Source organism: Stigmatopora argus, chromosome 13 (genome assembly GCF_051989625.1).
Source record: "Stigmatopora argus isolate UIUO_Sarg chromosome 13, RoL_Sarg_1.0, whole genome shotgun sequence".
In the NCBI taxonomy this organism is placed as follows: domain Eukaryota; kingdom Metazoa; phylum Chordata; class Actinopteri; order Syngnathiformes; family Syngnathidae; genus Stigmatopora; species Stigmatopora argus.
This window is the reverse complement of record NC_135399.1, coordinates 2147334-2173527: the sequence shown is the minus strand read 5'-3', so window position 1 is coordinate 2173527 and position 26194 is coordinate 2147334. Positions and strand designations below refer to the sequence as shown.

Genomic DNA, 26194 nt, shown 5'->3' with positions numbered 1-26194 from the left:
CTGCACCCGAAACTGGCCTTAGGGGACACCGAGAAACATACAACCACTTTCCGATCCAACGCTTCCCTGCACCTAAGTCAGGCGAGTGAACCACTATGATGTGATTCACTGTGAATGTGATTAGAGCAGGGGTGGGCAATTCCACAAAGGGCGGTAGTGGGTGCAGATTTTCGCTCCAACTCATAAGAGGAAGCCTTTACACCTATCTTGTATGTTAGACATACAATCAGTGGATTGCTGTTAGGTGCTTCTTGTTTCAGCAGAAATCTAATTGTTAAACTGTCTGTGTTGGATGGGTTGGAACAAAAACCTGCACCCACAGCGGCCCTCGGGGACCAGATTGCCCAGGTCTGGATTAGAGTGTAGTGACTACAGAAAGATGTGCTTCCCAAAGTCCATGCACAGCTGCATGCACGTCATTATTTAGTTAATCAATAGGGGGAGATCTTGACTACTGCAAATGTAGTAGTCATGCTTGGAGGCACAATTCCGTTGTTTACTAGCTCAAGTCCCATATCAAATTTTACTATAATTTTATTATTATAATAATTATATTATTATAATTATAATATAATCTTTCAATAAGTGGATCAAATCAAATGTCATGCAGTCGACGTATTAAGCACTACACCAATAGTGATTCTAGTTGAGGGACATTTATCTGAAAATTTACACAGTTATGCTTTGAACATCTGTGAATGTCATGCGTGTCAAATCGATAAACAAAAAAAACCTTAACATCAGAGAAAAACGATAAAATATAAAAACCACGCTCCGATTGCGATTAAACCGTCTGCTGGATTTCAACAAAAATTGGCAGGGTTTAGAATCTGGCCATTCAGAAGGTCCATGCCATGTTTCACAGTTGTTGTTTTTTTACGGAGCCACAATTCGACAATCAATAACACTTCAAACCGGTATTTCCCGAAAACTGTTTTCAGAAAAAATAAGGTCAGCGTGCAGTGAAGCGGAAAGACGAATTGGTGCAAAACTTGCTGTCTTTTACCCCACGCTCAAACTATTCCTTGGCATACCATGCATACAAAGAAAAACACACAAGCAACAACAACCTTGGTTGGATCTCAACTTCTTCGAAAACCCACATCCCTGAATCACCCTAACCGATTGCCTGCAGCCTTACAACACTGGGTGCGCAGAAGTACTAATGTTAATGTGCAGTGAAAAGGTGCTGTGCTTCCCATTAAAACATACGGCCTGCGCACGGTAAAACCGCACGTGGCCAAGCTATGCTCACGTTGGGAAATTTGAACAGTATTGATTGGCGTCTTATGCACCAACTTTGACCCCACACACATGCGAACGAGCACTTCTCCCAACGCCAGGCTCTTCTGCTTGTTCTATATATTTTTCTTAACTTGTCTGTTTTTTGTGTATTTTTAAAGACTGTTTCCAAATCAGCAACTGAATGTATAAATCGAACAAGCAGACAAGAAAACACCTAACATGTTTCCATTTAAGTATTTATTGGATTAATTAATAAGAGAAATATCATAACACAATTTGAAAAATAATAAATGATGAATTACACATTACACCAGCCACTCCATTAGGTACGCAAGCAAACTCTCACATTGCCTGTACAGTAAACATAAGGAGACATAATTTGAAACCAAGAGGAACAACATTTGGAATTGAAAGTTCCAAACATGAACAATGACAAACATGAAATACATAGTAGCACAGATCTGTCAGATACAATTAAAATAAGATTCTAATTAGCATAAAAAAGTAAAACTAAATTAGTAAATAGTAAATTCCATAAATAGTTGAAAAATATGTTAGCCTTTGTCAAAATTTAGGGCATATAGGACACATTTCGGGTTAGTGTCATCTATAGTATGCACAGATGTTTTGACAAAAATTATATTATTCATGCTAAAATATATTTAGGAACACAATTTGTACATTCTAGATGATTTTGGCATCCCTGGAGCCAGGTTTGAATATCTGAAGCGTGACGATAAGTTTGATGCACTTTCGGAACCATGGATAGAAGAGTGCATAAATGATTGGGTTTAGACAGGAGTTAAAGTGGGTGAGCCAGATCTCAAAGGCAGCCGTGGCGGCATCCACTAAAGTTTCCTTGCCTGCTACGGTGGGCGAGTAATATGGACAGAAACAAATCAGGAAGACCGCCACCACAATACCTAGCGTTCTGGCAGCTTTCAACTCTCTCTTCTTTACCATGCGCAGGGACTGGATGGCATCCACGTGGGAGTGCATTCTGCGCACCTGGGTCATGGCTGCGACAAAAACATTCACGTAGAGCACGAGGATAACAAGAATGGGCAAAACAAAAGTGAACACTAAGTCTACTATGCCTGCCATTTTGCTGATGACAACTACACATTCTCCAATGCAGGAGTTGGACCTTCCTGGCTTTCTCAGGTGGTCGTGCAGTAGCAACAGCCGGTAGGCCATGGAGCAGAGCCAGGAGAGGCTCACGACAACGTGCACCGTCTTATTGGTGATGTAGTACAAGTAGGAGAGCGGCTTACAGATGGCCATGTAGCGGTCCACAGAGATGAGTACCATGTTAGCCACTGAAGCAGACGTGATGATGTAGTCAGCTACATAGTACAGTGTGCATGCCACGTCACCCAGGAGCCAGCACACCTCAATGTAAATGATCTCCACGGGCATGAGGAAGACACCTACCAGGAGGTCAGAGACAGACAGAGACAGCAGCAAGAGGTTGGTTGGAGTGTGAAGCTGTCTGCAGGGAGAGCACAGCAACAACGTGAGGATGACATTTACAGCAAACAAAGATCACATGCGACACATTTTTTTTGCTTGCCTGAAATAGGAAATGGTGAAGATAACAAATAGGTTGAGAGCAGTGGTGATGAGTGAGATAGAGGACAGGAGGAAATAGATCACCATTGCCTGGCCAGGTGGCTGTTTGGGTGCCCTGCACGAAGTGTTATCTTGGGGGTAGCAGACTTCTGACAATTCACCACTTTCCATCGCTAAATTGAAGGAAGCAAAAAATAGATGAAACTCTTGTCTACCTCCCGGTTTTATAACTTCATGTTTATGACACATAACTCATATGGTGGCGTTTAATGTAGTGATGATTGATGGATAAAAGGCCCGCCCTCTTTACCTCACCTTTTGTTCACACTTTTTTCATGATTACATTCATTCACATCATGCAATTTGACAAGCATGCAGTGTCAAAGCAAGAACTTTTTTTGATTTTCATTCAAAAACAGAAATGCTGCTACTACTGAATGCCATTCTAGCAGACATCAGGCGAAAGGTGGATCGTACCAAAATTGTAATAATGGGTTCCTTAAGTGTCCATTCTGGAACTGCAAATAATAACATCTCATCTCATTTTCTGAACCGCTTCATCCTGATTAGGTTCGCAGGGCGTGCTGGAGCCTATCCCAGCTGACTCCGGGCCAGAGGCAGGGACACCCTGAATTGGTGGCCAGATGATGGCAGGGCACAAGGAGGCGGACAACATTTAACACTCACACTCATACCTAGGGGCAATTTAGAGTGTCCAATCAGCCTACCATGCAAGTTTTTGGAATGTGGGAGGAAACCGGAATACCCGGAGGAAACCCACGCAGGCCCGGGGAGATCATGCAAACTCCACACAGGTGGACCCTCCTGGACTTGGACCCAGAACCCCACAGCTGTGAGGTCGACGCGCTAACCACTTGCTCCACCGGGCCGCCCATTTAATACCATCATCATCTTGCTCAGATTATGGAACATTACACACAATATGGGCTGCCCGGCGGACGAGTGGTTTACGCGTCGGCCTCACAGTTCTGTCATTGTGTGTTCGATCACAGGTGGGTCCCCACTGTGGGGAGCAAGCCTTTTTTCCTCAGGTGTGCATGGGTTTACTCTGGGTCAATGTTCCCTCTAATTTTTTGTTTGTCTGGGCAGAAAGACAACCTCCCTGAGCACACTGAGTACCGGTGTGAGCAACATCATCATTGCTCGCTATGGGCACACACCAGTATCACACCTGCTTATGTCTACTACACATAAATGATTTAGTAATAATAAAATGTAATGATTAATATCTATGAACGGGTAGCCCAGCGGATGAGTGGTTCGCGTGTCGGCCTCACAGCTAAAAAAAATTAAAATGGGATTTTATTTTGTGCGCTCCATATGATTTGCTGTGCGCAGAGAAGACGAGAGTAGTGCGCAATTGCGCACGCGCGCAGCTTAGAGGGAACATTGCTCTGGGTACTCCGGTTTCCTCCCACATCCCAAAATGTGCATGTAGGCTGGTTGAACACTGTAAATGGCCCCTAGGTATGCGTGTGAGTGTGAATGGTTGTCCGTCTCCTTGTGCCCTGCGATTGGCTGGCCACCAATTCAGCTGTTTTTCAAAAAAATCGATTTTTCCACTTCCATTAAGGAATGTTGGCGGTCTCAGTCATGGTAAAAAGACAACACGGAATGTGTGAAGAAAAGCTTTGTCGTTCTTATTCGATGGTCATATGGAAGCAGTTGCTGTACTTTTTCCTTACCCAAATTATATATACATATATATCAGTGGCGGTCGGTGCATTTTCTAGTAGCGCCTTCAACGTATCAATCCAACCCTCAAAAACTATTTTATGGCTATAAAACCTGCTACTGCAGCTAGAGCTGCGACACATAAAAAATAATCAATAAATCAATGCACAAAAATGGGGTAAAATCCACTTCCTAGCAGCATTTCATGATTAAATACAAATACTGGAGCTTTTCACACATTAAAACCAGGCCAGGGGGGCGATTTTCCCGGGAAAAGAACGTCAATGGCGTACGGGCAAACATTGCCCAAAAATGGGGTAAAATCCAGCTGAAAACAGCATTTATTGATTAAATACAAATACCGGAGCTTTTTAGACATCAGAACCGGGCCCGGAGTATCATTTCCCCGGTAAAAAGACAGCGATGAACGTCGATACGTCCATACGTGAAATGACAAAAAATGCACTAAAATTAGGTAAACTCCACTTCCTAGCACCATTTATTGACTGAATACAAATACTGGAGCTTTTGAGACATTACAACCAGGCCAGGGGGGTGATTTCCTCGGGAAAAGACAGCGATGAACGTCAATGGCGAAACGGCAAAAATTAAACTGGGGTGAAATCCACATCCTAGCAGCATTTAGTGATTAAATACAAACACTGGAGCTTAAATACAAACACTGGAGCTTTTCAGATATGAGCCCACAATTGAAATATTATTTAGGAATATAGCCATATTATACTCACCAAAAATTCTTTTTAACTGTACACAATATCCATCCTCCTTTCTTTCTTCCTTCTTTCCTATCGCCATCGAAGCTAATGATGAAAGTCGAGCCTGTCCTGTCATATTTCCGGCATAGTCCGTTTTGAAAATGGCTTTAAATCAACACAACAATATACTATTTGCTTGTGCAGCTAAGTTAGTGCACTGAAAGTGCCGCACACACCATTTTCCCGGCTGTAACAGGCTTGCTAGCTTCGGAGTTGACCGCCCTTTCTTAATGATGTCCATTTTTTTCTGTAAAAGTCCGTCTGGAAAATAGCTTTGTGAGCGAATCTGCAACAGAATCCATTTGTTTTTGCTTCTTTCGGCCATTGTGGGTGGAGTTTGCGATCTGTGGCTTCCTCACTATGGCTTTGGCCCGCCTACTAGCCAATCATAGTTGGTGAAAGCAATGACGTATCCCAGCCAGCAAAATGCTAATGCATATGAAAAAGCATTGTGGGGTTGCCAACTCGAAATCTGATTGGTTAAAAGCAACAGTCTAGTTTAATGCAGCAGAGCCCGCAGAACTGATTGTGAAGGCTTTGGGGCAGATCTGATGTGGCAACAAATAATGGCTGAAATGTGATTGGTTAAATGCTTCAATATGAAAACAATGAAAGGAAGCTAACAGACCATTTGGAATAATAAGTATTGATGGACAAAATATAATATGATTCAGATATTTCTTAGGCCAGCAGAGAAGGCCTTGAAGGCCCTGACGGCCCGCCATTGATATATATATACATACATATATATACATATATATATAGACATATACATATGATATATATATACATATACATATATACATATATACATATATATATATATATATATATATATATATATATATATATATAAAGCCTGCCTAAATACGCTCATCCGGAAAATTTGTCTAAAAAATTTATTTAGACCTTAAGGCGTGTCTTTTTTAAATGATCATAATTTAAAATACAAGAAAAGCATTATCTTGTTTTTTTTCTGCAGTAATTGTGACGAATGTTTAATGTCACACATCTCACATTTCAACTTTTAGTGCTTTAATCAGTAGTAAACTGATGTTTGTCTTTGTGTTTGTTAATAGAGAAATGCAATCTCAGTGGTTGGAGAGGGATTAGGAAAATTTATTATGATTACTCTGACATTCTTAGTGAAGTACTTGCATCATATTACCATTTTGTTTCACACCTTTAATTGCAACTACGCCCATATGGGACACTATCCCAAATATAACCCCTATCCCAAATAATGGGTTTCACGCCTCTGGCTTTGTGTCCCCTAAGGACGTAGTTGCAATTAAAGGTGTGAAACAAAATGGTAATATGATGCAAGTACTGCACTAAGAATGTCAGAATAATCATAACAAGTTTTCCTAATCCCTCTCCAACCACTGAGATTGCATATATCTATTAACAAACACAAAGACAAACACATCAATTTACTACTGATTAAAGCAATAAAAGTTGAAATGTGAGATGTGTGAGATTAAACATTCGTCACAATTACTGCAGAAAAAAACATGATCATGCTTTTCTTGTATTAAATTATGATCATTTAAAAAACACATACGCCTTAAGGTCTAAATAATTTTATTTCGACAAATTTTCCGGATGAGCGAATTTAGGCAGGCTTAATATATATATATATATATATATATATATATATATATATATATATATATATGTATATATATACTATATATATATATATATATATATATATATATATATATATATATATATATATATATATGTATAGGTATATGTATATGTAGATGTATATGTATATATGTATATATATATATATGTATATATATATATATATATATATATATATATATATATATATATACGGGCCTGCGTGGGTTTCCTCTGGGTACTCCAGTTTCCTCCCACATTCCAAAAACATGGATGGTAGGCTGATTGGACACTCTAAATTGCCCCTAGGTATGGGTGTGAGTGTGCATGGTTGTCCGTTTCCTTGTGCCCTGCAATCGGCTGGCCACCGATTCAGAGTGTCCACCGCCTGGGAAATACGAGCCGGGATTGGCTCCAGCACCCCCCCACAACCCTAATGAGGATAAAGCGTTTCAGAAAATGAAATTATATATATATTTTTATATAAATATATATATATATATATATATATATATATATATATATATATATATATATATATATATATATATATATCAGTGGTGTGCCGTAAGGGCCTTCAAGGCCTTCTCTGCTGGCCTAAGAAATATCTGAATCACAGACTGATGTTAATTATATTTTGACCATGAATACTTATTAAATAATTCCGAATGGTATGTTAGCTTCCTTTCATTGCTTTTCCCCGTGGTTGCACTGCTTCCAGATGTCTGTTTCCATATTGAAGCATTTAACCAATCACATTTCAGCCATTATTTGTTGCCAGGGTCATAAATCTGCCTCAAGGCCCTCACAATCTGTTCTGCAGGCTCTGCTGCATTAAACAAGCGTCGATAAGACTGTTGCTTTAACCAATCAGAATTCGATCTGGTGACACCAAGGCCTTGTCGCAGGCGTAGGGATACGTCATTGCCCTCTCGCAGGCGTGGGGATACGTCATCGCTTTCAGCAACTAGGATTGGCTAGTGATAGAGTGGACTAGCCAGAACTACAAAACTGTATCTGGAGCGAGCTGCACAAGGAAATATATTGTTGTGTTGATTTAATAGCAGTTTTGTCAACCCGCAATGGCTGAAAGAGGAGAAAAAAATGATTTGTTTGCAGATTTACTGTCAAAGCCATTTTCAAGACGGACTTTTGAAGGAAAAATTCATTACAAAATTCATCACAAAATCATTAAGAAAGGTCCAAAGCAAGCAAGCCTGTCACAACCGGGAACGAACATTTTCAGCACTAAATCGAATAAAAACGTTTGCCAGAAATACGACAGGATTGGCTGGACTTTCAACATTAGCTTCGATGGCGGTAGAAAAGAAGGAGGAAAGAAAGGAGGATGGATATTGTGTACAGGTAAAAAGGATTTTTGGTGAGTAAAATATGGCTATATTCTTAAATAATATTTAAATTGTATGAGGTTATTATTGATGATTTTTATGTGTCGCAAGCTGTAGCTGCAGTAGAGGTTTCATAGCCATAAAATAGTTTTTGAGGGTTGGATTGATTTGCTGAAGGCGTCGCTAGAAAATTCACGGACCGCCGCTGATATATATACATATACCCGCGGAAAGAGAAAATGCAGTTTATAAATAATTATTTTATTTGCAATGGCAAAAAAATTACAAACTTGTCTGGCCCTGTGGCAGCAATAACTGAAATAAAGCATTTATGACAGCGGTCTCAAACCGATTCTGCAAAGGGCCGCAGTGGGTCCTAGTCTTTGTTTCAACCAAAGAGAGAAAGACAACTTTCTGCTTTGTTTTCAACTTTAATAATGACGCTTACAAGGCAGGGAGTCTTGGTCATTCTATTACAGCTCTGCTAACATAGTAGTAGACCGACCCAACCCGCCATTTGTGATGGTCTGTCAGCATAACAAATTCTTTGGCTTAGAACAATTGGCTTTTGCTGGAATTCTAATTTTGCTGCCACACTTTCCCTTAAACTTTGTATGTAGAGATGAAAAGTTTTCATGATTACAGTTGTTTCCTAAGAAAAATTTGACCTCAAAGATTGGAAGGATTGTGAAAGGGAGGGAGATGATGAAATAGGAGGAGAAAAAAGTGTGTTGTGTGATGTTATCCACTGAGTTGGATAAGATCAATTAAAAAGGCAGGTCAAGGTGTGGCAGCTCATCTCCTGCTCTTCCTAAAGATGCGGACCGCCTTGGAAGACGAGCTTTGCTTCCCACAGCTTGGCAACACCTCTTGCAGAAAGTCACAACATTCTCATCCAATTGCCACTTCAATGCTGCTGACGGTCATCGCTCTCATCACTGTTACTCTGAATCTGCTCGTCATTATCTCCATCGCTCACTTCAAGTAATGCTTCAAATGGTAATTTCACGATTCATCACTTGGATATTATGATAACAACTGTTTTTTGTGTTTTTAGGCAGTTGCAAACCACCACTAATCTTCTATTGCTCTCTCTGGCCACGTCCGACACATTCGTGGGTTTCCTCATGTTGTTTCAGATTTCGCTCCTTGGTGGTTGTTGGTTCTTGGGTGACCTGATGTGCATTGTGTATTTTATCGGGGATCACTTTGTTACATCCGCCTCAATAGGAAGCATGGTGCTCATATCAATTGACCGTTACATGGCTATCTGTGACCCTTTAGGTTATACCATCAAAGTGACAAAAAGCAGGGTAAATATCGCAGTTTTTATATGTTGGTTTGAATCATTTTTCTTAAACTGTTTGTTTGCTATCAACCAGCTGAAGCAACCAGCCAGGTTCAAAAAATGTGTAGGCAATTGCGAGGTTGTTGTCCCATACACTGTAGGAATGACAGACCTCTTAATTTCCTTCATAGGGCCGATCGCTGTCATTGTGGTTTTGTACATGAATGTGTTTGCAGCGGCTGCATCTCAGTCGCGGGCCATGCGCTCCCATGTGCGGAGCACCACATTGCGAATTGCAATCATCAAGAGTTCTGAGCTGAAGGCAGCCAGGACACTTGGTGTGGTGGTGGTAGTGTTTATTACATGCATTATGCCATATTTCTGCATAGTTATCACAGGGCAGGATGTTGTGCTTAATGCATCATATGCAGCCTTTATCATCTGCTTATTCTACTTCAACTCCTGTCTGAACCCCCTGATTTATGCTATTTTATATCCTTGGTTCAGAAGGTCCATTAAAATAATCGTGACACTGCAGATTCTGAAACCGGACTCGAGCCAGATTAACATAATGATTAACATGTAATAGCCTTTCAGCTTTTTCTTCTCTCTGGGTTAAATAGTTAAAATATGAAAAAACAACTAATTAGTAAAAAACTGACAAAATGGGACATACTGCTATTTTATCACACCATGGTAAAGTTTCTCCTTTTGTAGGGTGTCATGGCATCTGTTTTCTTTTGAAGGTTTTACCCTCTTCATTTTAAAGTACTTGCTCTTCCTCATGACACCCCTCAAAAAGCAATTGTTTTCACGTGTTTGGCATTACTTTTTGAGTACAAATAGTCATTGCCCCCTTTATCTTGAGCCAGAGAGTCATTGTCTGCTGACATGTTGTCAAAGCTGGATTGCCTCGACAATCATCTTCATACAGAGGAAGCAGCAAAACACGTGGTAGTTTTAAGCTCCCGGCCGAAGGAGGTTATCTGGACAGGGAGGCCTCTCGAAAAATGGTCGCCGCTCGGCCCTCTTCCTTTGTTCTTGGCTAGCCCCCTTGGCTAGCCCCCACCCTTCCTAAGAAGGGGTCAGCGCTCGGACAGAGCCAAGCGTCCACCTCGAGGTTCCCCATCCAGATACGCCGTCCAATCGGTCGGTTATAGTATTTAATAGAAGTTTAGGCGGAGGCGGGACCAGAAAAAGGGGTGTGTATATACAAAGTGATGACAGGCCTTGACCTGTAGGTGTCAGTAAAAATTCTATTCTAGTAACTAAATTCATAAGAGTGCAAGATTAAATATAAGAATACAGTTCATATTTCACATTTCCCCCCTGTTGTAACTTGAAAGAATTTTCATTAAACATATCAATTTGTATCCCTCCCCTCCAGGTTCTAGAATACAAATATCATTGACAGTTACTCAACAGGGTATGGAAAATAACAAAATCACATGTAAAAGCAGAGGCGAGAAATGATGTAATCAGTGGTAAAAATTCCTCTACGTCTCTCTTAATGAGCGAACCCAATATTTAAATCAAGACAAACACATTTGCATAGAGGACTCGTCACACTTCGAAAGAATGCGATAATCTCCAGTATGGTCTGTCATGCGGTGATACTGTGTCACTATAACCTACTAGCGTGTGCTGGATTGTGTTTTGAATCATAACTTTCATACAGGGGATTACACACATAGAAAAAATACAGAACAGTAGCAAAAACCGCAAGGTTGCAATTTTAAACAGAATTGAGAATCATGACCCGGTTATTAACCACGACCACAATGATACACCTACGGCTGAATGATCCTGGGCCATGGTGTTGACTAGGGCCTTTATTTCAGCTACGGCACGAGTAATGTACTGGTTTCATCTGGGATGAAGGTGCAGCAGTGTTCTCCCATCATGGCACACACATCTCCATCTTTGGCTGTTATCAGATCCAGGACTATTGGTCCTGCAACCTCCCTAAGGGCTTTTAAATCATCTGCTATACCCTGTAGGGCCTTGACAGTTTGGTTAATGAACACTCATGTAACAGCTCAATGTCTTTACACATGATTTTCTGGGGGGGGGTGGACCACAACCTTTGGTCAACAGGAACATCATCGCACCAGATTGAATCACGTGGTTTGAATTGCACTGATTTTGCACTGATTTTGCACTGATTTTGATATCTCACTGTTATGTTCACTCGTCTTAAAAGGAATGCATCTTAGACCATCTGCACGACTGCAGATTTAAATGTGACGCCTCGACCCAGTGAATTCAGGATGTCAGGATCTGTGGAAATGGGTATACGGCTACACACATAACAACTTTCATTCGCAACAATCAGTTTTTTCTGGAACACCATGATTTTATACCACACGTCTTCTTCATAGTAGTTCTCCAGATTGTTCTTTCATCTTGCTGTTGAGGGATCGAAGACCCTCCAGGGCCTTGGTTAAACTCCCGTCAGCTGCTGTATTGTTCGGGATGAACGTGCAATTTGGTCAGCGAGCTTATACTCATCTGGTACGCTGCGGGGAACCCCGATGTTGATGTAGATTGGGTCCCCATCCAAGAGCGGACCGCTTGGCTCTGCCTTTCCAGTGATGAGGCAGGACGTTTCCTGCACTTGTTTTCCAACTCGAGTCTCTGTGGGCGGGGCGTTCAGATACGCCCAGGTTGTCACTGACAGTGCAGTCACTGACAGTCCAGTCACTGTGATGTGGGTGGCAACAGCTTTCACTGTGGCTTCTGTACAGAGGTGCAAAGTCTATGGGAGGTCAGGGTTAAGTGAGGGGTGCTCGTGGCTGGTGAGTAGACGTCAGATGAGTTTCTTCACGGACAAGGGTTTTGACACCGTCCGACTTAGTCCACTCAGAGTCACCTGTCTCGAACGATCTTGAACCGACCTTGGTGAATCGACTTTGACTTTTCAGTGATCTTTGCTGCTGTGGAGGTTGGTGAGTTGGGCCACGAATGGGTCTTCCCATCGTGGAGAGAACCAGGACTTCCTTTTATGACTCGGATCAGGATCCAGTCACCTGGCTTCACCACCTCCTGCAAGATAGACAAAAAGATCACGGCAGCTTACATGTTCTTTGGATAAGTTTCTCTCCTTCCTTAGTCTCTCGTCATGGTTACTCTTCCCATAGAGGAAGTTGAAATGGTCTTCCATGAACTATCTCAAAAAGGTGTTAATCCCGAGCTAGTTGGTACTATCTTCATATACGTTTTGGCCAGTGTTAGGCGTTCTGGCCATGGCTTATTTATCTCCCCCATGGTTTCTCAAGCCTTGGTTTTATCGTACCATTTGTTCGCTCTACTTAGGTGTTTTGCCATGTTTTGCACTATGCTGTTTGCAAAATTAGCTCCATTGTTACTCCAGCTGATTCTGGAGATCCCATGTTCTTTACAGATCAATAAAATAACAAATTAAACAGTTCCTTCAAAAATTTTAAAAGTAGGTATTTCGATGTCCATCATATCTTTTCCTCCCTTTTGAGACATTTATGGCTCAATTTTGGAATAAATTTTTGGTAGGCACGGTAGGCCTTTAGCTTTGTACAGTTCGTCTGCTGACTGTTCTTGAGATCGGCTCAGTTTTGTTGTTGTGTATGCTGTGCAGTAAGTGTTTGCGCTGCTGCTTTAGCTGCTGTGTTCTGTCGTTGTCTTCAACACGTGCTTAACATTTGCTTACGGCTATTTGGTTCGGCTTAATACCCCAATGAACAAAAATCGCAACAATCTTACTTATTCCATCACTATAGTTTGTGAAAATTTAAATGCCTTATCAGTCAAAATCAAATATGCTAGCTGGTATTCTATTATGATCACTGCTTCCTTGTTAAGATCAAGAACCATATTTGTTTTTCCCTTTCCTCTAATTACACAAATTAACTAATCATACTAAAAATAGGAAAAACACAAAAAGCAAACCAGGGTGCTTTCTCCCCAGGAAAACAGCTTTCCCGTTCTCTGTAACAGTTAAATTCACATCAATTAATATCCAGAAACAAAATGCACACATTTATAATTCTGAATATAATTGAACCCACTAAATTGTAATCACCCCTTGTTTGTCAAGGTTAATATTTTAGCATAATTGTATCCTTTAAAGCAATTAAAACTCATTACTTATAAAATGCATACTAATCAAGCCCCAATTCATTTAAGAATGTGTATCGCGTTGCATATTAAACTCAGTTGTTTGAAATTCAAAATATCCCAATCTAGTAGTCTTTTTATCAAATGTAACATCCCATTGTCTTTGGAGTTTGTCAATCATCTCCTATAAAACTTTCTTAATCAATATTTTTCAATAGTCAGGCATAAAATTAAAATCTAGTAACATTTCTATCCATTGTAGTTTATTTTCTCTCTAATTGTTTACTTTAAAAATCTGTAAGAAGATTTGTCTCAATTGTTTACTTTAAAAATCTGTAAGAAGATCTAATCTCAATTGTTTACTTTAACTATCTATAAGAAGGTTTAGTCTCAATTGAAACGCTTTCATTTTTTTTTTATGGAGACAATAAAACCAATATAAAAAGTTCCTCATGGCTTACAGCATCGCTCCCCGAGCAATAATCTTTCCAATCAATATTTGAGTGCTTGCCATTTCGTCTGATTACGTCAAAAAGTTTATCTTACCTGTCTCCTATAAACGTTTCAACTGAGAGAACCTTCTTATAGTGCACAAAATGGATCCCGCTATCTTCATGTTTGTTGGTTGGTCAGGAACACGTGTGTTGAGCACCCAGGCTCCCGGGACCGCCGTTGGTCCAGTCTGTTTTCTGTTGGGAATCACAGTCTCCTCCTGCTAACCCAAATTCAGTGTGTTCCTTTAAAGTTTTTTTTTCTTTTTATGCAGATAGCCAGATTAGCCTCATCCTCTAGTTCCAATCGTGTAGTGAATAATGGCGTTTGGTATGGTCTACTTAATAGGATGTCCATATTTTGTTGTCCGGTTGACCTCGTTATGTAGGCGCAATGATTTCATAACGAAATATGGAACCTTTTTTCAATTCAGTCAATTATTCTGTTAACACAATTTGGATGCCATTATCACAATAAATCAATAGTACTTTGGAATTTGGTATCAAGCACTGTCTGTTTTTTGTTTTTCTCAGTGCTCCTAAATTTCGCATAGCAGATTTGTTTCTCCACTTCAAATTTCACATTTGGAGTACTGCTGCTTTTTCATTAAAAATTTCCTTGGACGAAATATTTTTCCATAATTTGGCGTTGCCATCCGTGAAACGGCTTATTGGCAAATTCTGAAATCGATTCCAATTTGCTAAATCATTTTCCACCTTGATACCTAACCGATTGATCATATCTCGGTGGTCGGCCAATCAAAAACACAAAAAGGACAAACAACCATTCACGCTCACTCATTTTCAGACATCCGTGGTCTGCAATTTTTTTTTATCACTGGTGAAGAGCGCCATCCCCAGTCCTGGGGCTTCTTGGCAGCTAACCACCTTTCGCTGTGTCATGGCAAGTCATTCTAAAAGGAAATAGGTCAATGTTGTTTGGTTGGCATCAATTGTTCGATTCTAATGCAATTAATATTCTAATAGTCATTAATATGAACCACGCTAAAGCATATTCCACCTGTTGATGGGCAAAACAATGAATTGCCACCCGTGCACTGGTGACAAGTCATGATGTTTATTGCATCTCAGCGAAATTATGCCTATCCTAAATTAATTATTTTATCTAAACTTGCCAGCTACAATTTACCTAATAATTTGGATCAATGCCATTTCTGCATTGTCTTCATGTTTGATATCATTAATAATTTGGATGATTCCTAATCCTTAAGTCTAAATCGCAAATCCCTCTCTTTTTGCTAAAATAGCTAAATTGCACTTGTTGAATTGCTGTTCTGCTCCAAGCACTATGCTTATTTAATATAAGAGCCATTTTTTGTAGCTCACTCTTACCACAATTAAAATTTAGAGAAACTAACCTTCTACTTAGCAATTTCTTAATCATTTCCTAATGATAAATTTCAGTGTTTATTAGAGGACCCATAATTTGTCACCAATATGTTATATTGTCAATTTTCTGTCTCTTACTGTCTTCTTTTCTTTCTATTACTCTCTCTGCTCATGTCTCCATCACTGCTCCTCCTTGCTCATCGTGTGGAATGTGAGATGTAACCTGAGATTTCTTGCATTCCAGTCCCCCAATCCCCCCCCTCGTGCTCCTGGCCCCTGCGAGTGGAACCTGGCACGAAGAGTGGGCTGAGCAAAGGGGGGCACTGTTTCTGAACAGGCCTAATATATATATATATATCTTCCTGGGTTAGTGGAAACGTGGGCTGTGGAAGAAAGGCAGTTTTAACTTCAGTTGGCTCGCCGCCATTTTTTCTCTTTGTCTGTGGGCTCGGCCATTTTTCCTCTCACATGTGGTCTGCTTTTCAACCCCCCCCCACCATCCTGTACCAATGCACCCTCTCTTAAATACTTATTTTTATCCGTCTAAGTATTCTTTTTCGCCGATTAAACTCCTATTTTTCGCGGCAATCATACTTATATCGTTTATGAACGCGTCATAGCGTACTTATATATATCTATATATCTATTCATATGAAAATTACTTGCATGCGTTTATAGTTTTATTCTATTTCTTTTTTTTTTCTTTATATCGAGCTCTTTCATTATCTTGGCACTGTATGACAATATATTTCTTCTATATTTTTAACACAACCCTCGAAGTCCCTTCGCGGGGAGGCGCTACCTCCCATTTGTCTGCTTTCCAGGCAGATAGGCCGACACACAGCCTTTTATCGTGCTGTATACTATTAAACATTATTCCGACACACAGAAAAATGTCTTTCCGACACACAGAAAGAAGAATCTCCGACACACAGAGAAGAGTATACGCAACTTTTCTTTTTGGGACTTGGTGGGTTGGATTCTACAAATTAATTTTAAAAAAGTGCCTTACCATTTTTTGGTGCCTCCTCTGTACGAAAGGATAATTCGTAATCTGTTCCCGGGCCAGCAGGCCAGATCGCCCTCTCTCAAGGCTGGAGTAGCCGACGTCAAGCCATCCATCCTTCTGTCGATCTGCCGTGGCCGGAAAGCAGAGAAGAATCTCGGGTTTCAGGCACCAAAATGTCAAAGCTGGATTGCCTCGACAATCATCTTCATACAGAGGAAGCAGCAAAACACGTGGTAGTTTTAAGCTCCCGGCCGAAGGAGGTTATCTGGACAGGGAGGCCTCTCGAAAAATGGTCGCCGCTCGGCCCTCTTCCTTTGTTCTTGGCTAGCCCCCTTGGCTAGCCCCCACCCTTCCTAAGAAGGGGTCAGCGCTCGGACAGAGCCAAGCGTCCACCTCGAGGTTCCCCATCCAGATACGCCGTCCAATCGGTCGGTTATAGTATTTAATAGAAGTTTAGGCGGAGGCAGGACCAGAAAAAGGGGTGTGTATATACAAAGTGATGACAGGCCTTGACCTGTAGGTGTCAGTAAAAATTCTATTCTAGTAACTAAATTCATAAGAGTGCAAGATTAAATATAAGAATACAGTTCATATTTCACACATGTCACCTGAGCTGCCATTTTTGTGTTTTCACTATCAGTCAATGCATTGCCATTTTTGTATAATCGGTATATTATACTGTACTTTGTTTTTCTGGTTTTAGTCAATGTAACTCATTTAACTGAAAATTGCAATAAAAGCAATGGTTACAAATTAGTTTGTTGCATTTCATGTAGAGCTTTTCAATCTTTGTATATTATGTTGCCTGTTCCATTTTGGAAAGAATTTATGAAATTGGGTGCATGAAAATGTCTCAACAGCTAATTAATTAAATAATGAAATAACATTCTTGAAATATGAAAGGAAAAGAGCAATTGTAGTAAAAGCAAGGAATACTCATTTCTAGACAGCTTTTATCCTCACAAGGGGTACGGGAGCTGCTAGGAGACAGGCAACCATTCACCTTCACACCTAGGGCCAATTTAGCGTGTCCAACCAGCCTACCATTCATGTCTTTGGAATGTTGGGGAAAATCAGAGTACTCAGAGACAACTCATGCAGGCCCGGGGAGAACATGCATACTCCACACTGGTGGAGCTGGACCTGTATTTGAAGCCTGGACCCCAGAGCCGACGCACTAACCACTCAGCCGCCGGGTCACACCTCTTCAAAGCAAAGCATTCATTCATTTTCTGAATCACTTTATCCTCATTAGGGTTGCGGGGGGTGCTGAAACCTATCCCAGCTGACTGGCGTGAGGCGGGGAACACCCAGCCAATTGTAGGGGATGAGGAGACAAACAACCATTCACGCCCACACTCATACCTAGGGGGAATTTAGATAGTCCAACCAACCTACTATGCATGTCTCTGGAATATGGGAAGAAACTGGAGTACCAAAGAACACAAGGAAAATTATTAATTTATTCATTTTTCGTACAGTGCATCCTCATAAGGTTTTGCATGGGTTGCCGGAGCCTATCACAGCTGACTTTGGGCAAAAGGCAGACTACACCGTGGACTGGTCACAAGTCAGCCGTCGGGCACAGAGAGAGAGAGCGACCATTCACACTGACAATTATTCCACCACCAGCGGGAATCAAGCCCATGCCCAAGTCAGGTGAGCTCATGTTCATAAGGTAAAATTATCTGTGGTGTAGAGCATTCATGGCTTTCGGGAAAACTTTCCCTGATCCTTTCATAGCCGTACTTTAATTACGGTTTTTATCATGTTTTGTTTTTCCCCCCCCATGTCTGCCTCAGTCATTCATTGTTTTATGTATCTCAGCCTATCCGCTGCCTCGTGCGTCACCCACCTGTTCCCCATGTCCTGTTAAGCCATGCCAGTGGATTTAAGTCCCCGCTGTTCATTTCATGTTCCACCATTGTCAAGCTGATGTTGTGAGTACTGCAATGTCCCTTCCACGTCTTGTCTTTGCTTCCTTTTTATTTCCTAATTTTTGTTTTTGGGTCATGTTAATTATACATTTTTGAGTTACCATCACCCTGCCTGGCCTTTGTTTTCAAGCAACATCATCAGGACATCCTGACAGAATGAGCCAAACAACTATGAACCCAGTGGGAATTACCTGGCCTCATTCTAGTAACCAACACCAGTCTACTCTCTGGCCGCCACCCAACTCGGACTACCACCAGTTGACTACCATGGAGTCATATTTTCCTTTTTACCAAGGCCACTGTGGCGTGAACCCACCCATGATGCCATAATTGATGACAGTCAGGTCACCAACCAGACCACAGCTTCCACCCATAAGAGCCAGCGAGAACCACGGCGGTAGAAGCAGGGAGGTGCATCCACCAACAACTGCACACCCGATCCCGGCGCCTCGCGGCCATGAGGGCAAAGCCTCTGCTCTGGCACCACCATTAGGCTAGCAGATGTCTACCGATGGCAATGAGGCAGCCCAGGCTCTGCCTCCGCCAGCAAATTGGTGGGCGCCGACTGCTCGTGACCCTCAAGTTAGGGGGACAGTCCAATTGCCCGGGCCAGCAGGGCATAGGAGGAAATTCAAATAAATGACCATTTCTGCCTGCTGGGAAACAATTTAAAAATGGTATTTCAGTTATCAGAAGTTGTCATTTCTTGCAATAAAGCCACATGGGTGTGAGACCTGACCCTGAGTCTCAGTTTGTCTTGTATGTATCTGTCTTCCAAAACCCTCTAGAACCGAAAATGAGCATGCGGCGTTGTAGATATGAGGTCGAAAACGAACAAACGCTAATATAATACAAACAAGATACATGATCAGTGTAAGTTAAGTCAAAGGGGTTATAGGCTGCTGAGAGTATATATTTGAGTACATAACATTATAGATTAGATTATAATTTTATTTCATCCCGTATTCGGGAAATTTCCTTGGTTGCAGTAGCAAGACACACAAACAAGACATTGTAGTGTCTAGGTAATACACCTAGTGTGGTGTATTCCAACCTATTAGGGATAAGTTCGTTCAGTCCACCTGTTGCACGGTGGCGCATGCATACTTGGGTGTCTGCATTGTTGCACTCTTGGTTCAAAGTAAAAGACGTTAATGGATGACTGTATCCTGGCTCTCTTCTTCAATACAGTACAACTGGCGACGAGCATAAATTGCAGAGGGAAAAAGACAAAAAAGGCACTGTCAGTACTAGTGAGTACAATGGCACAAATCAGCAAGGTTGATGAATATAAGCCTGAAAAGAGCCGTGGACTGCATATATTGAGCGGTTGGAGCAGTTCCTTGATGCTAACGACATCGACCCAGAGAAGTATGTAGATGTGTTGCTAAGTGATGGATTCATTATTAATAGAATTTAATCAAACAGGAAGACATCTTTGACATACACTGGTTACAACTTGCAAGGAGAATCACTCCTAACTCGCCTTCGTTCAAGAGGATTCTGAAGAGCGGCATACTCTTCTCTCCATTTAGTCGCGGCATACTCAAAACATTTAATGTAATCTGATTCAAAACAATTGCATAAGCTAACCGAATAACACCATTAAGGTCAAAAAACAACTGCTCATATTAGATCGAAACCAAAACACCTGCGTAAGAATTTGCAGTATAAGCATAATAATTTCTTTATAAGGTAAACTGTCGGCGTCCAAGTCAAAGCAATTTATGAGTCCTTCGCAGATCTTCATTGCGAACTTGCATCTGGGTGTCTGGGTTGCATCGAGGTGTATCTCCCAGTAAACAGTCCTTGGAGCCGAGGATACGGTGAGGTGTTACGTCAACAAGCTGGAGCCAGCAGGGTGACCTCGAGTTTGCCCCAGTCTCAAATTAAAGACACTCTTATACAAAAGTAATTAAAATGCATGCATCTATAATATTATCCAGAATAATCCCAACACTAAGCATAATGGGAGCTACCACATACGGACTTTTGAGGAACTGGACAAGCCCAAAGATAAATCTTTCGACGACAATGTGAGGATTCTGAAGGAACATTTTGAGCCAAAGCCAATATTGGTCGCAGAAAGATTCCGTTTTAACGAATATAATCAAAAGACGAATCAAACTGTGGCAAAGTATGTAGCAGAACTAAAGCAACAAGCAGCAAATTGTGAGTTTGGCGCTAATTTGGATGCGGCACTGCGAGACAGGTTCGTGAGTGGAATCAAAAATGAAATGTGCCATAGAAGATTGCTTTCTGAGGATGGATTCACATTTGCAAAATCTTTTGAGATTGCACTCATATGGAGACTGACCGAGACACACGACAGCTAAGAGGAGCTGATGGTGAACTTGTCGGCATGGGAGCAATTCACAAGGTAAAGACAGACAAAACTAAAGCATGCTACCGATGTAAGGGCAAAAATCACAATGCCAATGAATGTTATTTCAAAGAATCAAAGTGTCACAACTGTGGGAAAATAGGACACCTGAGGAAGGCATGTCACACAAAAACACAGAAGTCCCAACATGCACCTCCGAGCAGGAAGTTTCAGAGCAGACACCAAATATTTGACTGCAAATGTAGAGGCAGAACAAGAAGAGTTTGCCATCATGACAGTCAGTAGTGATAATGATGAGCTATACAGGGCCACATTCACTATTGATGGGGTGTCTCTTCACATGGAAATAGACACTGGAGCAGCAAGAAAGAAAGCTGCCATGAAAGAAAAGGTGGAAAATGAGCTAAAGAGACTGGAAAATGCAAACAGTTTCACCAGTGAAGCACAGTGAGTGGGCAGCACCAATAGTGCCAGTACTAAACAGAGATAAATCAATGTGATTGTCTGGAGACTACAAAGTGTCAGTGAACCAAGCCATCGAGACAGACACGTACCCGCTGCCATGTCTGGAAGAGCTGCTGGCGACCCTCAGCGGAGGTAAAATATTTTCCAAAATAGATCTCGCTGCAGCATATCAGCAGATGTTGTTAGATGATGAATCGAAAAAGTACACCACTATCAACACACACAAGGGACTGTTTGTCTACAATAGGCTTCCTTTTGGTATCAGCTCTGCCCCCTCCATTTTCCAGCGCATTATGGAGAATATCATGAAAAATTTACCAGTAGTCGTCTACTTGCATGATTTGCTTATCACCGGGCGCTGCAAAGAGGAACACAAATGCAACTTGGAAAATGTGCTGAAACGTCTGCAAGAAAATGGTCTGCGAGTAAAACGCTCAAAGTGTGAATTTGACAAGGAACAAATTGAAAATCTGGGACACGTTTTGGACCAGCATGGCATCCACCCAGCAAAAAAAAGGTCAAAGCCATACAGGAAGCACCAGCTCCAACTAATGTAAAAGAGTTACAAGCGTTTTGGGGACTTGTTAAATATTATGGCAAATTTGTTCCAATGCAAAGCACAGTGCTGGCTCCTCTGCACAGGTTACTTAGAGAAAGTGTTAACTGGGAATGGACTGCTAAAGAGCAGGCAGCATTTGTGAAGTGCAAAAGACTTTTAACAAGTGATCAGGTATTGGCACATTACGTTTCAAGCCTACCCCTCACATTAGCATGTGATGCCTCTTCATATGGCATAGGGGCAGTCAGTCAACACACCATGGAGTTCCATCAGGATTTGTGGGGGAGACATTTCACTCTTGCAACTGACCACCGCCCCCTGCTGACACTTTTTGGTGAACATAAGAGTCTTCCTATACTGGCAGCTGCACGCATTCAGAGATGGGCAATAATACTGGCAGCATACGACTGTCACATTGTGTACAAAAAATCTACAGAGCACAGCAATGCCGATGGACTGTCACACTGTCCATTACCAGAGACAGACAAGTGATGCTGGGACTGTGGTGAGTTCAGAGACTGTACAGGCATTGCTTACAGTGCACTTCAAGGAAGCGCCACTCAACGCTACACAGATAGCACGGGTAACACGCACTGACTCTGATTTGTCTCGAGTTTTCAAACACGTCATGGAAGGTTGGCCAGCCCACACAGATTCGAGTGCACCAGGGCACCCAGCAACAAACGGCTTGGCAGAGAGATATGTCCAAAACATTCAAGACCAGAATCAAAAATCTTGCCAGGCTGCCCTGCAGCATCGAGGACAAACTTTCACTATTTCTGCTACAGTACCGGACCACTCCCAACTGCACCAAGGGTCAGTCTCCAACGAATTTATATCTCCACCGACATGTCCGCACCCGGCTGGACTTCCTGAAGCCTCGCATCAGAGAGACGGTTCGCAGAAAGCAGTATCAACAAAAAGACCAACATGACTTCTCGGCAGAGGATCGCATTTTCACGAGGACGAACTTGTATATCTCCGTAATACAGCAGGGGGAGGAGGTAACAAATGGATTCCTGGACAAGTGGTTAAACAAACAGGACCTGTGTCGTATCAAGTCAAAGAAAGAGACTCTGATACTGTGCATCGGTGTCATAGAGATCAGCTGCGTGCCAGAGCTCAACCTGCAATGACTGAAATAGACACTGAGACATCTGAACATGATGCACACTCTGAACACAATGAAGTGAACACACCCAAGGTCACTGGGGATGTACCAGTGTATCCATCGGTTCGGTCTGACCTGCCTTTACTGAGACGCTCAGACCGTGTGCGTAAAAAACCAAGCAGATATCTTGAATAGCTAAGTAAAGGATACGTGCTGCTGTTCATACTGTTGTTTGCATACTTGTTTTGTAAAAAAAAAGTTTGTTATGAGAGAAAAATGGGTTATTTTGAAAAAATACTGCTTTAAATTTAAGAGGGGGTGATGTGGTGTATTCCAACCTATTAGGGATAAGTTCGTTCAATCAACCTGTTGCACGGTGGCGCATGCGTACTTCAGTGTCTGCATTGTTGCACTATTGGTTCAAAGTAAAAGACGTTAACGGATGACTGTGTCCTGGCTCTCTTCTTCAATACAGTACACCTAGGTAAAAAACTGGAGCCACACACAGGAAGTCCACAAAGTGAGGGCCTTCTGCAGACTGAGACTGAGGTTAAATATGCAGAATCACTCTTTCAATCTGATCCGCACAGTCCTTCAGTAGTCTGGAGGTTTTGAAGATCATCTTCCTTGCCTAGATGCTCCTAAGTTGTCCTATCACCTGATCAGCAGCAGCGGAGTGGCCGGTGGGGGGCTTCAAAGCACACGAGCAGCCCAACAAGCACCGGCAGCTCTCCATCTGACCAGGGAGAGATCTCACGCTCCCATAACAATGATGGAATGCTCGGTTTGGAGCGTTGCCTCTTCTCTATCGTCCACTGCTCACAGATGATCCCGCGTGCATGTCAGCGGAGGCACGGCTGAACGGCTCCAAAGACGTCTAGGACTAGCACAAAGAAACCAAGCCATGCAACGGGTGGGGTCGAGTCACAAAGGTCGCAGAACAACAAAGCAAAAGCACAAAGTACAAAGCAAAGCAAAGTATGTGGGAAAACATTAAGAAATATAAAAATGCAATTAAAAAAGATAGGAAAGCAGCAAAAACACAAAACGAGCAAGAGAGGACGGAGCTACAGCTACAGTTGCCACTTGAGTGGTGCCATCATGGTTGCAGGAGAAAAAATGGATACAAACACAAGAAAAAGACGTAGAGTTAGATAAAATTGGAAACACACACAGGAAGTCTTTCACAAGGTGGGAAACTTCTGCAGACTGAGACCGAGGTTGAAAATATGCAGACTTACTCTTCCAAGCTTACCCGCACAGTCCCTCAGTAGTCTGGAGCTGGAGAATCAACACTAAGAGTACAACACTGAACTCCGTTTCCGGCCTGCTAAGCCCCGACAGCTCTTCCATCTTATCGGGGAGGGATCTCACTTCTTCTCACAGCACTTTGTCGAGCTCTGGATTTCCAGCGGCATCGAGGTGTTGCTCTTTCTGCTGCGTATTGTTCACAGCTAATCCCATGTGTATGAGAGCGGAGGCATGGCTGAACGGTTCCAAAAAAGAAGTAGCAAAAAGAAGCCAAGCTAACAGAACCAATAAAGTTGTAAAAACATTAAAGTGAAAAGTATAAAGTACAAAGTAAAAGGAATGTATAAAGAAATGTAGTAAAACAAAGATAGAAAGGCTGTAAAACACGAAAAACAAATAAGAGTGGACAGAGCTGCTGCTGCCCGATGGCGCCATCTTGAAAAAAAAAGTATAGTATATAGTACGCCATCATCAAATTCGCTGACGACACCACTGTGGTCGGACTCATCTCAGGAGGGGATGAGTCGGCTTACAGAGATGAGGTCAACAATTTGTCTTCGTGGTGCTCGGTGAACAATCTCACACTGAACACCACGAAAACTAAAGAAATAATCCTGGACTTTCGCAAACACGGCACAGATCTGGCCCCACTCCTCATAAATGGAGTATGTGTAGACAGGGTCCAGTCCTTTAAATTCCTGGGGGTCCACGTCACGGACAAGCTCTCATGGTCTACAAACACCACGGCAGTGGTGAAGAAGGCTCAGAAACGACTCCATTTCCTCAGGGTACTTAGGAAGAACAACTTGGGCACCAATCTTCTGAGAACCTTCTATAGAACCACTGTAGAGAGCATCCTGGCGTACGGCATCACAGTGTGGTACGCTGGAAGCACGGCGGCAGACAAAAAGGCCATGCAGAAAGTGATTAACATTGCCCAGAGGATTGTCGGCTGCTCTCTGCCCTCACTTGAAGACATTGCCAGCCCTCGTTACCTCAGCAGAGCCAAGAACATCATAGGGGACCCTTACCACCCTGGTCACAATCTGTTCCAGCTGCTGCCCTCTGGCAGACGCTATAGGTCCCACAAAGCACGGACAAATAGGCTTAAGGACAGTTTTTTCCCCACATCCATCAGAAATCTAAACTTGCGCTAACATAACACACATTCCCCTCTGCGGTATATGAACAGATGTTTGGTTGGTGATCTGCCTCCTACTAGCTGACTGAGGAAAGGTAAGTGGAAGACAGTGAGAGGTAAGTGAGAGGTAAGCGACCTGTATCCTCAACAGCGGAATGACAAATTACAAGTCCGTAACTTACACTTATTAGGTCTTTTGCCGATTAAACGTAGCTTATGGAGAAGCACCATCAATTTCGTCACACGCAGTTTCTGCGTGTGATGACAAGTAGGCTTTTGTGTTGTGATAATGACAACAGGGCCTATGTCCGATTATTATTATTATTATTATTATACAGTGGTGTGCCGTCAGGGCCTTCAGGGCCTTCTCTGCTCGTCTAAGAAATATCTGAATCACAGACTGATGTTAATTATATTTTGTCCATGAATATTTATTTGTCTGTCAGCTTCCTCTCATTTCTTCCCCCCTGGTTGCACTGCTTCCCGAAGTGTGTTTTCATATTGAAGCATTTAACCAATCACATTTCAGCCATTATTTGTTGCCAGGAACAGAAATCTGCCTTAAGGGCTTCACAATCAGTTCTGCAGGCTCTGCTGCATAAAGCAAGCGTCGATAAAACCATGACATATTGTTCTGAACATAAACTATTCTTGTATCAACAAAATGACATTTTTTTCTTCTTTTTTTCAACAACAAAACAACAGCAATCCAACAATAAACCAAAGTCTCTAGTGCAATTTCCTCGTGTGTGTGCTGTCATTGTCTATGTATGCATGGGTCTGGGCTTAGTAAGGGCAGCGTGCAGCCTATACCCTAGTCGAACCCATGTTTTCATGTATGCTCTTCTACGATCACCAATTCAGTATAGGCGGTGGCCATGAGAGGC

General features: G+C 42.0%; 2 protein-coding genes across 2 annotated transcripts; one reads left to right on the top strand and one right to left on the bottom strand.

Annotated features, from left to right (window-relative positions):
• Positions 1 to 1705: 1705 nt before the first annotated feature.
• Positions 1706 to 21514, bottom strand: LOC144087013 (trace amine-associated receptor 13c-like). The gene is made up of 3 exons (XM_077617276.1): positions 21335 to 21514; positions 2819 to 2990; positions 1706 to 2737 (listed from the first exon to the last, which is right to left on the bottom strand). Exons 1-3 carry the CDS (start codon positions 21342 to 21344, stop codon positions 1930 to 1932), a joined length of 990 nt encoding a protein of 329 aa, XP_077473402.1. The 5' UTR covers positions 21345 to 21514; the 3' UTR covers positions 1706 to 1929.
• Positions 9087 to 10212, top strand: LOC144086954 (trace amine-associated receptor 13c-like). Its single transcript, XM_077617156.1, has 2 exons — positions 9087 to 9253; positions 9327 to 10212. The coding sequence occupies exons 1-2, from the start codon at positions 9087 to 9089 to the stop codon at positions 10141 to 10143; spliced, it is 984 nt and encodes a 327-aa protein (XP_077473282.1). The 3' UTR covers positions 10144 to 10212.
• Positions 21515 to 26194: the final 4680 nt, after the last annotated feature.

Excerpts from the sequence above, each read along its gene's own strand:
- LOC144086954 (XM_077617156.1), top strand. The coding sequence starts at position 9,087 with ATGCGGACCGCCTTGGAAGACGAGCTTTGCTTCCCACAGCTTGGCAAC. Across the intron at positions 9,254-9,326 it reads ATCTCCATCGCTCACTTCAA|GCAGTTGCAAACCACCACTA; the intron begins GTAATGCTTCAA and ends TTGTGTTTTTAG.
- LOC144087013 (XM_077617276.1), bottom strand. Across the intron at positions 2,738-2,818 it reads TTCACCATTTCCTATTTCAG|ACAGCTTCACACTCCAACCA; the intron begins GCAAGCAAAAAA and ends CTCTCCCTGCAG.